Here is a 14,022-nt window from a genome sequence, read left to right as displayed (position 1 = left end):
CACATCCACACACATGGATTAACATCGATTTAAATACATTAATGTAGCCTTTGTTATGCTTAAAAGAGGTGTCGACCAGCTGGGGCAACAAGAAAATCGCGAAATCGAGTGTGACTATTTACAAAATAAATCCATTATTATATTAATTATTGACAATAACAACCGACAGTCGGAGTAAGCATTTGCTTGGCAATTTCCCAACGAGTAATGAATATACTGTATAGGGATCCTATTAATATCTAATGATAAAAATTATGAAATTCAATAACATGCTTAACCACCAGGTGTCCCTTTCTATCAGCTGTGCACCTTTATGGTGTAAATACAGCCTTATCTACCAATTGGATCAAATATAAAAGTCAGCCGAAATTAGTGTGATACTGCGAGGAGACGTATTGTTTCGAAGAGAAATGTAAGATGTTGTTTAATGCATGTATATATTTATGATCCCACGTCTGTTTTCAGTGTTGGGCGGGCCAGTTCCTCATAGTCCTTGCTGCATGCAGGGGCACTATAAATAGACGAACTACCAGCAGATATGTAATATTTAATGCAGCCGAACCGTGTTATTACAATGCAGTTATGTGATGACTTTCAAAGAGAAAAGCCAAGCACAGCTCGGAATAAAGTTTATGTTAATTTTTTTTAAATGTTTTCGGTCCTCTTTCCCGGTATTTGTTTTATGACCGATGTGAGTGTACGATGACCACTTGGTAACAATGAAAACGCGTTGGTATGGACACAATTTCCTGAAGTAATGCTTCGTAAATAACTAGCCAAACCTAAAGGATCATGTAGCATCCACCCTGGCACACATAATCTGACAATCAAACCTAATTATTTTCTAGCATCAAAATGACATCAAAACCGCCATTTTAATGGCCAAACTAACTTAAAATAGGGCATTTTCCAATCGAGAATAAAAAACGCAGGGATCGCTACATTTGCAGAGGGCCCGTTTTTGTAGAAATAGCGTACGTCCTACGTTGTGGACCGCAAGCGTAGTTACTTAAGCACGTTTTTTTTGGAGCTCGGGTTTGAAACGCCAAGCTCAAAAAGCGAAGTATCCAACGTGTTTTTAAACCCCGGAGCAGAAATAGGAACTCAGTCTCCCACTGTCAAGGCTAATGCTTGGAGTTATATTGGATTCGAACTTGACTTTTAAGAACACATATTAAGAAAGTATCCCCAAATAGCCATTAAATTCAACTTGCAAGCATTTTACAAGCAAAATCCAGACCTTGTCTTGACAGCCGGGTCCAATGCCTGCAAAGTCGAGTACCTCCACTGTATGATTCTATACCACTTGAATACTGTCTTTACAAACTGGTGCGTTCTGGCTTGTGCGCGCAAACCTGAAACCCAATAGAACAGCCTGTACACCAGAGGGCTGATCAGGTGTTTGAGCAGAAAGCCCAATTCATACCCACCACTGTAACGCATCCCTGAAAACACAATATCTTAAGTTTGACCCCAATTTTAAGTCTTTTGAAAGTATGTGTTTTTTTTATAAATGTTTACGTTGGACTTGGCCCCCCGGAATTAATCCCACAAAAAACACACTGAACGCTGCACTAAGTCAGAAACCAGAGGAGACTGTGAGGTCCACCGTAGACGGACCACTTTTGGACAAAATGTCCTCTCCATTAAAGGCAGCTCATTGTGGAATAGCCTCCCAACTGAGATACGGGATTGTCCCACTCTCAATAGTTTTAAAGGTCAACTCAAAGAATGGTTGAGAAACAAACAAACGTGCAATCACCGCTAAATGCACTTTAACACAGGGGTATCTCCTCTTGCACTTTATGTAGCTCTTGTATATTCTCTTGCACTTTATATGTCATTGCTGCTATATTATATTACCATGTCATAAACACTTATGTATGCTGCTCTTGCTCTTTTGTACTTTTTGCATAATGTATTTTGTTTTTGCTATGTTTGTAAAATGTAATTTTCTTAAATGTTTTTTGTGAGGGACTGCGGATGGAAATTAGCTCAAAGCTAAATCTGGCATATTTACGCTTGACACGTTATAATGTTTTAAGTGTTCATCACTCTGCATTGTCCCTGACAAATAAACTATTAAATGAAATGAAATAAAGCATCTATACATATTGTGCCTGACGAATTGGTTTATATGGTTCAAAGACAGGAAACAAAACAAAGATTCACAGTGAATCTGCTTTCTGTAGTTCTTGATCCAAAATGTGAAGTCATGAGGAAAGCAACATCATTTGTGCTTTAAAGATGTAAAAACATATTGTTTTAAATATTGTTTATTAAGTAATTCCTTCAATAATTATTTTAACTCCTGCTCAATATTCAAAACTCTTATTATTAACAATAATAGCAATATTAAATAATAAACACAACAATAATAGTATTGTTATAACTGTTCCAATTAATAGTTGTTGTAATAATAATAATAAAAAACTTTACTTTTTATTTATTTTTCATTTATTGTTTTTATTATAAAAAACACACACAGTGCTATTAAATTGTTAAATGTAGTATCGCCATTTTTTAAATTGTATAAAATATCTTCTTTAAAGATAGAAGATGAAGAACCAATAGGATTCCACAGGATGACGGTGGGCGGGACTTCCTGCAGGAAGACATTGTTATGTAGCTGTTTATCTGCAGCAAATGTTCCCCTCGTTTCCGAATTGTGTAGCTCATTCAAAAGGGACCGTGTTTTAACTGAAATACAGTGGAGACGGTTTAATTTACGTATATAACAGGGTCAGGATTAACACGACAATGCAGAACTTTACAGCGATAAAGTCGTTTGTTTTCCAGTATCCTAAAACTATTGCTGTGATCACAGTAACAGGTAATACTTTTTCAGAAGAAACAACGACTAACATCTTAGTGAGTCTAGTGTGTACACTCACGTAGTCTACCTTTACGCTAGTGCTTGATAATATACAGTGCAGTCTTTAATGATTCAGTTGAGAGACGGTGGTCCTGCAAAAACTGAAAGTGTTTACTGGTTGAATTCATGAAAATAAATGTGATTGCATGCTTAGAGAACTGACGTGTTTTGCAACAAATGTATAATGCTAAAAGTTTCGCTATTTAAAATAGCTTTTGAAAATGGTTTGACAAGTCCCAATGTTTGCTCTGTTGTTCTGTAATTGCTGCATAGGACCACAGCTACACAATCATTACATATTTACTAACCCATGGTTTGAGTAAATGGTGTGAGCCTTCATTTTAGTTATACAAATGAATGATGTATTATTGCCTCTATTGTTGTCTAAATGGTCCCCTGATGTGAGCTATGATAATAATAATAAAGGGATGTATGAATAGACATACATATTGAGCCTATTTTACAGCAATTAAGGTACATACAAGACATTCCTGATGAAACCCTATTCACTGTGATGAAAAAAACGGTATATTATTGTGTCTTCAATCATTTTCTCGAGCCAATTTTTTGCGTATTTGCTTGAAAACCATTAACTGATTGACAAAATATGTGCCAGTATTTTTTTATTTAAAACTTTTTTTATATGCGAATATATAAATACAACTGCAGATCAGTGAAGTGTCAATGATGGAGACGTATTTTAACTAACTTTTCCAACAGGAGTAGGACTCTTTGGAGTGAAGAAATGGATGGCAGGTGGAGTTTGTCGCAGTAAAGCCTCACTGGAAGGAAAGACCGTCCTTATCACCGGAGGCAACACTGGGATTGGCAAAGAAACCGCTGTAGACCTGGCTAGAAGGGGTTTGTGGCTTATCCAGTTTTTATGTTGTCACATTTAAGTATTTCATTTGAAAACTAACAAGATTTGCTGCTGCATTACAGGCGCAAGAGTCATTCTGGCCTGCAGAGACATGGACAGAGCCAATAAAGCTGCAGCAGAGGTGATGAAGAGGAGCGGAAACGACCAAGTTGTTGTCAGAAAGTTGGACTTGGCGTCTCTGGAGTCGGTGCGACAACTAGCCAAAGACGTTCTAGATAATGAAGAAAGGCTGGATGTTCTCATCAATAATGCAGGTAGGTATAAATCACTTCTCACCTCTGATGTGTGTGATATAACATCTTTATTAACTTTTTATTTTATTTTAGGTATTATGAGCTGCCCAGAATGGAAGACTGAAGATGGCTTTGAAATGCAGTTCGGTGTGAACCATCTGGGTCACTTCCTTTTAACAAACTGCCTGTTGGATCTCCTGGAGAAGTCGTCCCCGAGTCGCATTGTCAATGTCTCCAGTTTAGCTCATGAAAAAGGTGCCACTTTTCTCTTCTTTTAGTTCACTTCAAGAGATGTAGATAGACTTTTATTCTCTCACAAATGTTGTCCCTTCATTCATATTTTTATATTAAATGATTCCTCTGTGAATACTGCTTTCACTCAACAGGTCAAATCTATTTTGATGACATAAATCTGGAGAAAAAATACCACCCTTGGAAAAGCTATTCTCAAAGTAAACTAGCTAATGTCCTCTTTACAAGGGAGCTGGCTAACAATTTGAAAGGTATTAACATATTTTAAATGTACACCAAACATTACGCAGTTTTTAATAGACTCCTAGATTGTGTGAATGACACGTCTTATCATTTTGCAGGGACCGGAGTAACGAGTTACAGCCTGCACCCTGGGGTCATCCGTACAGAGCTCGGCCGACACATGTGGCCCGAAATGCCCCTGTGGAAGAAAGTTCTATTCGCACCATTCATGTTCCTCATCAAGTCTCCAACAGAAGGCGCTCAGACCACCATCTACTGCGCTGTGGAGGAAAGCCTGCAGAATGAAAGTGGACTCTACTACAGGTCAGTCATTGTGAATCAGTAGCTTCATTATTAGAAGTGAGACAGCCACGTTCAATACAAGATTCAAGGGGAACTTCATTGTTCTACAGAGTATTTTGAACACTTAACATACAGTACAAAGGAGACATTGACAGCAGTAACGAATACTCCAAGTATATAACATAGGTTGGGTCATTAACTATTCTTTTGGCTTATGTCTGACATAATACACTCTGAATCAACATAGGAAATGCAGTCGTGGTTGTCTTCTGCTACAGCTATCTTCTATTTTATAAGATACACTGGCAAATAAGTGATGGGCCCAATGTGCTAGCAAACAATTATCTATTTATCAAGCAGACAAAATGGTATTCATTTGGGTTTCATGTTCCTTTCCACCCGATAATTGACGCTCTTTTTTGCTCTCCAACTGAGTCATGAGGGAAAAATCTGGCTTTTGTTGATGGCCAGGTATAATACAGTGTGCTTATCAGAGCTTTTTTAGAGAAAATATCTGCCTGCTGCACAGAAGAGATTGATTTAAAATAGATTAAAATGATCCATAGAGCTGAGTGGGGGCTGCAGTGGCGGGTCACAATTAGTGACCACTTTCAACTACATCACAGTTGTCATTGTTGTATAAAAAAGGACCCAAGATCGGTCAAAAAACAGGACTCAACTAAAGGCCATTATCAAGTCAGTGAATAATGCCAAACTAAATAACCATGAATCAAATTACCACAAACCAATTCTTATTCATCATGAGCATTTTTACTTGTGAGTAAATCAGCATTGTGGAAATGGACCAAGTCACATGTCTAACAGTGAATTGTTCACTGATTACAGCGACTGCGCCCCTAAAACCGCCGCCCCCCAGGGCCTGGATGATGAAGCTGCCAAGAAGCTGTGGGATCTGAGTGCGGCTATGGTTAGCCGGACATAATCACGGTGACATCGATGATGCTCATCATCATCATCATCTTCATAGTACCAAAGGACTAACAAGTGGCCTGAGGACGGACTGATGCTCTCTCGAATGAGCATCTGTGTGGCCACTATCAGCTGAGCTCCTACTTAACGTGACAAATAAGTAAACAGACAGCATTCACAAGAGATAGACATTTATTCAGAATATTCAACAAACTACTTGCAAAAATACTATGGATTTCAGTTAAACAGAAGCAATGCTTCACAGTTAAGTAACATGGAAGCTGTATGATCTTTAGTTTTGATTGCCATTAGCGTGAAATGACATTTAAAGTGACAAAATTCAACAATGTCTGTTGACTGAGGGGTTGAATGTCATTTAATGTTACTTGATTTAATCATATAAGGATTACGTGTGCTTGAAGGTTTGTAACACTGTTAATAGCAACCTTTTTTCTCCTGGGCAATAAAGTGCTGTTATACGTAGCCCATGGTTGTACCTGTTTCTTAAGGCATGTTTTTCATTCATACACATCACGTATATTCTTTGTAGTGTTCCATATGAGACCAACAATATTGAAATAAAACACATTTTGGTTACATCATCATGAATTACAAATGCTCCTAATACATTAAATGTATCTGTCCATTTTTTTTTTTTAGGTTTATTTATCTGAAAGGCACTTTTTACAAATTTGCTACAAACAGTCACATTTCATCTTACTCAAAGCTACATCTCAGACAAGTGCATCACAATTTTCTTTTAAAAAGAAAGCCCATTAATGGTGCTAATTACATATGCACAATTTGCACCCATGTGGCCTGCTGGCTACAAGTGGACCCTGTATGTTCCCTACGCAGTACATTATTCTGTAAGAGAGCTAGTTCAGAGGAATAGTACCGTTACTTGGCATTTACATTCAAAACTGTAATACATATACAGCAGATGCTGTGTCAAAAGATAATAATCCTTCAGGTTGGGTTTAACACAGGGAGGAAGTCTATCTATATTGCTCAGTTTCAATATATATGTATATGTATATATATATATATTAAATAAATTATACATTATTCAACATCTAGATGGCTGTGAGTCTACACAGCTGAACATATGGATGTACATCCTGACAATTTATGGTGTTCACATTTCTACAACAACAATATGCGCTGCATTAACACCACTACTAACTAATGAGCCTGCTCATCAAAATCAGAAAGTTGCTTCATCTGCTCCACTTGCATAGAGTGCCTCCTCACAAGTTTCTTCTTGGACTTGAGGCCGCCTCTCTTTGGTGTGTTTGGTGCTACTGGAGCTATAGATCTAATCCCTGTGGCCAGAGGAGAGGAGGGCTTGCTACTCGCCCCAATGTCAGGAATGGGAGGGTTGGGGTTGATGTTGAGAGGGGGCAGTTGTCCGGGCCTGGTGTGAGAGATGTGGTCCAGCAGTAGAGTGCCTGAGCCTCTCCTCTCCAGGAAGCCAGGTACCCTCCCGCGTGCTGCGCTGGGGGAAGACGGGCTGGTGTTGCTCTCTAGAGATTCCCTGGAGCTGGTCAGAATCGCTAGTGGAGAAGTGTTTAGTTTCCTTCGATCCCCTGGGATCTTCGGAGAGTCTAACATGGCAGAGCCTGAGTAGAGCTGTGAGTCTGAGTCATAGTGGTCGTTCCCCAGATGTCTTATATGCATTGTGTCTCTCAGACTGCTGCTGCAGCTGCTGCTCTCCTCTGTGGGCACAGTACTGCGCCGGGCCAGCAGCTGGTGCTGGCCTACAGATCTCTCATATGATACTTTGGACGTTGGAGGAACTGATATCGAGGTTGTCATTTTGCAGGGTTGTTCGCCCACCAGCGGGAACAAGCTGTCCTTCCCATCCACACTGCTCTGTCGAGATAAAACTGACCTCTTACTAAGAGAGAGTCCGTTCACCCCTGCGACAACATCCTCATCAGTGCTGGCTTTCTTGCTCTCATCTTGGGCGGCGGCTGCTGCGGCCAGGACTGAGGGAGCGATCAGCCCCCAAGGCTCTGACTGCAGCCTCTTCAGCTGAGGCAAACGTGCACGCTTGGGATTTGCAGTCCGGCGTGTTGGAGACGTGGGCCCGTTGGCTAGCTTTGAAGCAGAACTAGAGGTTTTTAACTTGGTTTGGAAACTGAAGACTGTGTTTTGTTGCTCCTGCTCAGGTGTGGGAGATGCAGTGACATTAATGTCAGACGGAGAGGTGCAGTACTCTAGGGAGGACCTCTCATCCAGCTCTGGTGATGGGGGGACATTTAGGTACTGCTTGGTAGTTTGAGTGCCAGACGGGGATTTGTCCGTGGTGATTATGATGACTTCCTTGCCTTTAGCTTTGCATGCATCCAAGAGCAGCTTTAGTGTTGCCTTGTCACCTGCGTTGATAGCATAGACCAGTGCTGAGGCCTTGCTCCTGTCCTCCAGACTGGGATCAGCTCCATTGCTCAGCAGGTGGTCCACCACCTCATGCCCGGCTTTGTTGATGCAGGCGTGCATTAGAGCCGTCCTGCCAGCTTTGTCCTGTATGTTGGGGTCTGCCTGGTTGTCCAGCAGATATTTCAGAAGCTTTGACTTGCTCACACTCTGCTGGTCACTGTGTGTGGACATGCAGGCCACCATGAGGGGCGTCTCTCCACGTTCATTGCTCTCGTTGATGTATGCACCTCCTTCCAACAGGAGCCTAGTTAGTCGCAAGCGCCTGAGCCATACCGCCTTCAGGAGAGAGTTTCCATCTGTCCGCAGCTCGAGTATATCTGCCATCTCCCAGCCAATCAAAGGTATTCTCAATGTTGCACTTACAGCCCACAAACCTTTGAAGAAATCAACAAAGAAGTTCAGCATACATTGCAAAGATTTTTTTAAATAAGATCATATTTTTTGTTTCTCTAATGTTGTTGCTAAATAATCACTACCAGCAGGTGGCAGTCAGTTATAACACAAGGGTTGTAATATAACTTACCGTCACATATTTTCGATATAGGAAATATATTTTTTACATAATAATTTAGATGATGGTAATGTGCAAAAGATATATTTTTACAAAGGTGAAACTAATCATGGCCAAAAATCATGCCAATGCTGGAGACACATAGCAGCACCTGTTAGATTCACAAAGACAAATACCGATTGATGATGATGATTTGTTAATTTTAAATATCAAAGTTTATATTGTTATCTTCGTAGAGACAGGAGATTGTTTGTGTTTTCATATTTATAAAAGCGACGATTAAAAGCATTAATCAACCTCAAGTGCGCAAAAGCACCAGCCTTGCTTGCAAAAATGCCTATTAGACTGTACATAGAGGTGGTTTTCAATGTATAAAATTAAGATAGGGAGAAAAATCTGCATGTAGAGGCGAAATCAAATATCGGCACCATGTGAGCCGTAAGAGTCGCTGTCCAAGGTTATCATGTTGGAGAACTTGCGACAGAAACGCGCTCCATTACACAATTTGTTGGTCGTCTGTTCGTCCGTTAAATTCTGCATTTGAAATTGTTTCCTTATGTAAATATGAAATAACATAATATAACATTGTACACACATCGTATTGTATTTTAAGTAATGAAAAGGTTAATCTTTTTTGTTTACCGTCCTCCTCTAAGAAAAAGAAAGCACCGACGCAAGATAACGACATTTGAAGTTGAATTAATGAAGCCTCGTTTTCATTATTTTGTAATTCGATAATTAACCAAACATAAAGTTGCTTTGCTAATTGTCTTACCTGTTCAGAGGAGAGGTTTTCCATGCTCAAAGTACCCATTGCTTTCTGATGTAAGAGTGAAAAAATCGTGGGAAATCAATTATTCAAAAGAGAAAGTTTGTTGCAGTATTTCGCAAAATCCCTATTTTTATAGATGCGACTCTTTCTATCTACATTACGCGTCCTGGTTTAGGTGTCAGGGCGCCGTCCCTCTGTGGCACCATAGCACATGAGCGCTGTGGCTTTTGTGATTCCGGCTCACTACATCAGTCCAATGGGGAGTATTCCTTTCACTGCGCACTCAAGGATCACAACCTGGAGATGCTGCGGGTTATAAATAACTTACTTCTTGCTTGTTGAATGAAACGTGTATTCTCTTGACGTCAGAGTCGACTGAAATAAATTGCGTCTGATGAAAACCTATGTCCTGATCTTCATACGTGCAGCTCACAAACACATGTTAATGTTCTGCGTGTGGGTATTATATTTACATCTTTTCAAAAAGGATACTTTTCAAATGAAAGCAGCGGACACTGCTGGACCCACATGAAAACAAGCAATTTCGCTGGTTCTTCTTTTATACTTTTTTTTACATTTGTGAATCCATCTCTTAGATTGTAAACCTGTTCTATAAATACAATGTAATCTGTCTGCAGTGTGGAACATCAGTGCCAGTTGTTAGAATAAAGACAATCTTCCTATCTGCCATGTAATAAAGGGCACAGCGAAGATCATTGATCTCAAATATGACAAAGCAGGAATCTGTTCTTGATCCACATCACACTGCTTCCTGAAGGAAATGCCAATATGTAAAACGTATGGGCTTCTTAAACCAGATATCTTGTTAGATTTCTTATAAGCAGTGATAAATATGATATAACATCAATAATAATTAGGGTTTATTTATGCATATCTCCAACCAATGCGTCTCGGATTGGCTTGTTTCACTGCTCAATAAACGAAGAGATGGAGCACAAATATTCCACACCTATATATATTTATTGCACAATTAAAGAGGCCAAAACTTGCAGCAGCCATCACAGCTATACAGCCTAATAGGGACATTTCTATTTTTAGGTTGCTATGAGACAGCACAGAAGCAGTTTCTAATGAGAACAGTGACGTTCTCAGCCCTGCAAAGAACAGGTAAATCAGACACATAACATTCCACCGTGGACCGCCAGGCTTTTGTGGCATTTACTCAAATACTTTTTAGATTGTGCCTGTTTTTTTTTTCACTTGCACATGTAAGCAGCCACCAGGTTCAATCATTAGCCCTCTGACCCCTGCTCTTTTCCTCTGAGACTGGAACTAATCACTTCATGACCCATCCAAACACTTGACGTATCAGGACTGCAGTCGTCAATGCTGCCAGTGATTTCTCACCTGTGATTGCCTTCTCAGCCCCCGGGGATATGTTGTTTACCAGGCACATGGAGAAAGTGGTTTTATAAAGCAGCACATACAGTTGTCATCCAAGGCAAAATAATGGGTTCCTACTATCCAAGATACATTGCAATAGAAATAAGCAACAGTCTTGATTTTTAATGGAATATTTGTGATACTTTACATGTCAAATATTGTTGCTACATCTTTCAAAGTGCAGAACTGAAGTTACCTGTAATTGTTTGGTTGTACCTATGCTTTTGGGTAAAGATAACCTAATGTGCTACAGTTATTATAATTGTGTAGAATGTAGGGTTTTTGTGCACTTGATATTACCTGTATCATGGACAGAGCTGCTGTCCACAGAGAGATGATGGACGCGGCGGCACAGACAAAGCCAAGGCTCAATGGCTTGGACACATTCATTAGCACTGGGAGCAACAGGACGTCAGCAGTCCTCATGCAGCGTGATCTTTGCCCTGAAAATGCTGTCGTCGGCGGTCTATTAAAGGGGAAATAAATAATTAAGGTGGATAGAATAAGCGCTGTCACCCCTGGGAGCAGTTTCCATTTTCAGATATCTTACATCACAGCTGCTGCTCTTCCTCCCCTTCTTTCTAAATATAACCTTTTCTTCAGTCTGCATTGGGAGGTTTATATTCAACAGTCTTACTGTAGATCGGAGATTATATTTATAGATCCTTTCGAAGTTCATGTAAAAAGTTTTTAACAATTATTAATAGTGATTTCGAGTCTGATAGCAATGAATCATCGAGTAGTCAGAAACAGTAATCATTATGTTGGGCCCCAACCAATGTCAGTGTTTCAACAGTCAAGAAATACAAAATAATAAAGTGTTTTCAGGTTTTAAACAAGTCAAACAATGTTTTAAGCTCTCAGACTTCAGAGGGGTTCAAGGGGCAACACCTAGAATGAAAATAAGTTATGAAAGCATGATAACAAAAAGATGAACACAGGCCATTGAAGAATGGGACACAGCCAGACTGTGCTGAGCACTAGTTGCATTGACTGCCATAACAGCCTAGCTTAGTATAAAAAGTGAAAAGAGGCTGCTTCTGGCATGCTTTATAGTAACCATACGGATCATAGGGACGCGTTTTTGGCATTTGACTGAAGAGGGTATAGCTAAGTACCCTCGAACGCTGCTTCAACTAACTTGCATGAATTGAGCACATGTGATGGTTCAAAGCTAAAAGACCAAACACCTGCCTGTTAAAATCAATGTAGCCCCGCCATAATGCATACTCTACTGTCTATTTCACTCTAGATGGGACCATTATTGTCATGGCTGGAGGGCAAGGTACACAGGACCCAAATGCAGAAGATTGGTTGAAATCCAAAATACTTTTATTGCGGAACTAGGCCAGGCAACAAAGTCAAATAAGGCAAGACAAAACGTAAAAATCCATCAGAACAAAATCCTTCCAGCAACATCAAGAATCTCACAAAGACTAACAGAAAAAGCAGAACCTAAATGCAGTTGCACACAGGACTAATCAAACAAACAAGACACAGGTGAGGAGCGAGGAGAAAACACAGGGGCACAATCGGGTAATCAGGCAGGAGGGAACACAGAGACAGGAAGCAACAGACAAGACGGGGGGTGAACACTTTTCAAACTAAAAAAGGAAAACAAAGATAGATCTAGACAGGACAAAATAAAACATAGACAGATCGTGACAATTATTTTCCAATGAATATCATGCTGTATTGAAAAATACTTGATACCATAGCGATTGAGACCATTATCCTCTCAGGATTTAAAGCAATTCATCAAACAAGAATTGGAGTCATTTTCCAACAGACTTCTATGTATATAACAGGATATTTGTTGGCATTGAGGAGTCGATCCTGCTCTATATTATAATGGCTTCACTCTAAAGCTGGTAGAGTGGTTGGTTACCAAGCCTTTACAGTCAACTTGTCGGTGTATCCTTGGGAAAGATACTTAACCCCAAATTGCTCCTGATGACATGGCCAATGATATGTAAATGTAAGTTTCCCTGAGCTGAGATGGAACCTTAAATGGCAGCTTCTATTCTGTTCAATTGTTTGTGAATTTGTTTATGAAGAAGCGCTTTACTGAGTTTGTAAAGACTGGAAAAGCACATTATAAATTCAGTCCATTTACCATTTTTTAAACCTGGAGTTTTCAGCTAGATACAGACATAATATTAATCTTCCCATCTAATCTTTGGCAAGAAAGCAAATAAATGTACTGCCCAAAATGTCAAACTTGAAGAGCTGATCTGAATCTTCTTCTAAAAAAGAAATCTGCTGCTGTTATTCATGAAGATCAAAATTGTTTTTATACAATTATCTCATGAGGGACATCTTTGTTTATTCTGCCCATCTTGACAACTCCATTTGCATTTCGACACAGACGTAGATTTTTCCACAGCATATATCCTTTGTTGTTGCGGTGCTTGTTTGTGATTCTTCCTCTGTGCTGGTTGTCTCTTTAAACACTGAGTTTGACATTCTCATGGCATTTGGTGTCACTGCGATTGTATCAAGCGAATGTGTGGGCTGCGACAGCGATGAACTGGCAGGAACCCCGCTGCAGCTTTGCACCGGACTGCTCCATGCCTCCCTCCTACCTCGGCAGATTTAGGAAAAAATGCCTTCAGTGCAGCTTAAAAACCTGCTACCCCTCACATATGCTGCAAGTTATTTTTTCTACTATCCACGCATGATTATGTCCCATGAAGTATAACACATTTTCAGACACTTTGATGTTTTCATATTGAGAATCGCTACTTTTTTTCTACTTGAAGTCTTGGTTCCACTCCTCCTCTGCCTCCTTCATCGCTCTTTCTGTTCTTTCTCATCTCGCGGTGCAAACCAACACCTGCCCTTCTGGTGAGCAGTAATTGAGTAGAGCATTATTCAATAGCATTATTCAAGAGCATTATACAGACAACAATTTTGCTGTGTGATCATTGTGTATGTCTGCTGTATCCTAGGAGATTGATGCATATCTAATTTTGCAGAGTGGGCACTTTGATGTCCTGCGTGTTGAATTTTCTGTTTAAGCTCAACATCCTGCTAATGAAGCAGAGGGCCTGACGCTTCAGAATTGGTTGCTTATCAACTCCATGCCCCACTTATTAGGAGTTGTTGTGGAGCCTTTAATTGGATATCGGAATTGGAGGCGCCTGGATGGTCTGCCAGTAATCAAGTGCTCAAGATATATCCACAGATGAAAGTAGT

General features: G+C 39.9%; 2 protein-coding genes across 3 annotated transcripts in view; one reads left to right on the top strand and one right to left on the bottom strand.

The window, feature by feature from the left end:
* LOC104964031 (retinol dehydrogenase 13-like) overlaps positions 1–6,297 on the top strand; it is a 10,609-nt gene extending 4,312 nt beyond the window's left edge. Inside the window, exons 1-7 of one of the 2 annotated variants that reach the window (XM_010792743.1) lie at positions 2,616–2,833; positions 3,596–3,736; positions 3,818–4,009; positions 4,082–4,243; positions 4,375–4,491; positions 4,582–4,786; positions 5,612–6,297. In XM_010792743.1, coding sequence (XP_010791045.1) covers positions 2,761–2,833; positions 3,596–3,736; positions 3,818–4,009; positions 4,082–4,243; positions 4,375–4,491; positions 4,582–4,786; positions 5,612–5,708 — 987 coding nt within the window. In that variant the 5' untranslated portion in view covers positions 2,616–2,760 and the 3' untranslated portion in view covers positions 5,709–6,297. Of the gene's footprint in view, positions 1–2,615; positions 2,834–3,595; positions 3,737–3,817; positions 4,010–4,081; positions 4,244–4,374; positions 4,492–4,581; positions 4,787–5,611 lie in introns of those variants that run through there. The other variant, XM_010792745.1, reaches the window with a different exon arrangement.
* A 93-nt stretch (positions 6,298–6,390) lies between these two features.
* On the bottom strand, positions 6,391–9,682 carry ankrd34c (ankyrin repeat domain 34C). Its single transcript, XM_010792742.1, has 2 exons — positions 9,424–9,682; positions 6,391–8,511 (listed from the first exon to the last, which is right to left on the bottom strand). The coding sequence occupies exon 2, from the start codon at positions 8,459–8,461 to the stop codon at positions 6,881–6,883; it is 1,581 nt and encodes a 526-aa protein (XP_010791044.1). The 5' UTR covers positions 8,462–8,511; positions 9,424–9,682; the 3' UTR covers positions 6,391–6,880.
* Positions 9,683–14,022: the final 4,340 nt, after the last annotated feature.

The sequence above is a fragment of the Notothenia coriiceps genome, unplaced genomic scaffold (genome assembly GCF_000735185.1).
Source record: "Notothenia coriiceps isolate Sejong01 unplaced genomic scaffold, NC01 NC01_scaffold00036549, whole genome shotgun sequence".
NCBI classification, from domain to species: domain Eukaryota; kingdom Metazoa; phylum Chordata; class Actinopteri; order Perciformes; family Nototheniidae; genus Notothenia; species Notothenia coriiceps.
The sequence above is the reverse complement of the archived record's forward strand: the minus strand, read 5'-3'. Positions and strand labels throughout refer to the sequence as shown.

Excerpts from the sequence above, each read along its gene's own strand:
- ankrd34c (XM_010792742.1), bottom strand. The coding sequence starts at position 8,461 with ATGGCAGATATACTCGAGCTGCGGACAGATGGAAACTCTCTCCTGAAG.